Source organism: Emiliania huxleyi (genome assembly GCF_000372725.1).
Source record: "Emiliania huxleyi CCMP1516 unplaced genomic scaffold EMIHUscaffold_344, whole genome shotgun sequence".
NCBI classification, from domain to species: domain Eukaryota; phylum Haptophyta; order Isochrysidales; family Noelaerhabdaceae; genus Emiliania; species Emiliania huxleyi.
In genome coordinates, this window is record NW_005199412.1 from 10267 (window position 1) to 11471 (window position 1205).

Consider the following 1205-nt stretch of genomic DNA (forward strand, 5'->3'; position numbering starts at 1 on the left):
CGAGAGATGGCGCGAGGCGAGGTGAGAGCCGAGACTCCCCGTGACTGCCGCAAGCCCGCCTCCGCCGCCAGCAAGCCCTCCCGGGAGCGACCCGGCGTGCAATCTCGGGGAATCTCTCGGCTCTCTCACCTCCGCCGCCAGCAGCCCTCCCGGGAGCGACCCGGCGTGCAATCTCGGGGAATCTCGCGGCTCTCTCACCTCCGCCGCCAGCAGCCCTCCCGGGAGCGACCCGGCGTGCAATCTCGGGGAATCTCGCGGCTCTCTCACCTCCGCCGCCAGCAGCCCTCCCGGGAGCGACCCGGCGTGCAATCTCGGGGAATCTCGCGGCTCTCTCACCTCCGCCGCTAGCAGCCCTCCCGGGAGCGACCCGGCGTGCAATCTCGGGGAATCTCGCGGCTCTCTCACCTCCGCCGCCAGCAGCCCTCCCGGGAGCGACTCGGCGTGCTCGTGGATGGCGAGGCCAGCCGGCGGCGCGGGAGGAGGCGCGGGCTCGAACGGAGGCAGCAGCGACTCGAGCGCGGCGCGGGACGGCGCCTAGAGGGACGCTCCAAGAAGGCTCAGGGAAGGTTCGCGGCGGCGACTCGAGCGCGGCGCGCGGGACGGCGCCGCAGCCGCGTCGTGCTCGGCGCGCAGCGAGTCGTCGCACAACCGCCAGAGCGACTTTTGCAGCGCGCGCTCGGCGGCGCCGCGCGCGTCGAGCGATGCGGCGAGCGCCTCCACCGCCGCCAAGCCGACGCAGCGGCGCCACGCGGCCGCCCCGCCGCCCCGCTGCCCTCCGCGCGGCGACGGCTCGACCCACACGCTCAGCGGCGCCCGCGGGCCGATGGCCCAGTAGGACGCGCCGGCGCGGTCGCGTCCGAGGCTGAGGGAGCGAGCGCGGCCGCCGGCCAGCTGCTCGTGCGCGGCGGCGCGCTCGGCGGCCGCCTGCTCCTCCGCCAGCGCGGCGCCGAGGCACGCATACGCCTCCAGCATGCCCCGGGTGAGCCAGCGGCCGGTCGCCGCGCCGAGCGAGCCAAGCCCGTCCGCGGACGCGTCCCCCTCGAGCCCAGCGGAGCGGCCTGTGGACACGTCTCGGACATGTCGTGGACGTGTCCTGGGGACATCTCCGCCTCCTCGGCCAGCCGCTTGCCTATGGCGACATGTCTCGGACATGTCGTGGACGTGTCCTGGGGACATCTCCGCCTCCTCGGCCAGCCGCTTGCCTA

General features: G+C 75.2%; 1 protein-coding gene across 1 annotated transcript; it reads right to left on the bottom strand.

The window, feature by feature from the left end:
* Positions 1 to 344: 344 nt before the first annotated feature.
* On the bottom strand, positions 345 to 1152 carry EMIHUDRAFT_241833 (hypothetical protein; the record flags this gene model as incomplete). Its single annotated transcript, XM_005773135.1, has 4 exons — positions 345 to 353; positions 406 to 534; positions 796 to 1058; positions 1140 to 1152. The coding sequence occupies 4 exons, from the start codon at positions 1150 to 1152 to the stop codon at positions 345 to 347; spliced, it is 414 nt and encodes a 137-aa protein (XP_005773192.1).
* Positions 1153 to 1205: the final 53 nt, after the last annotated feature.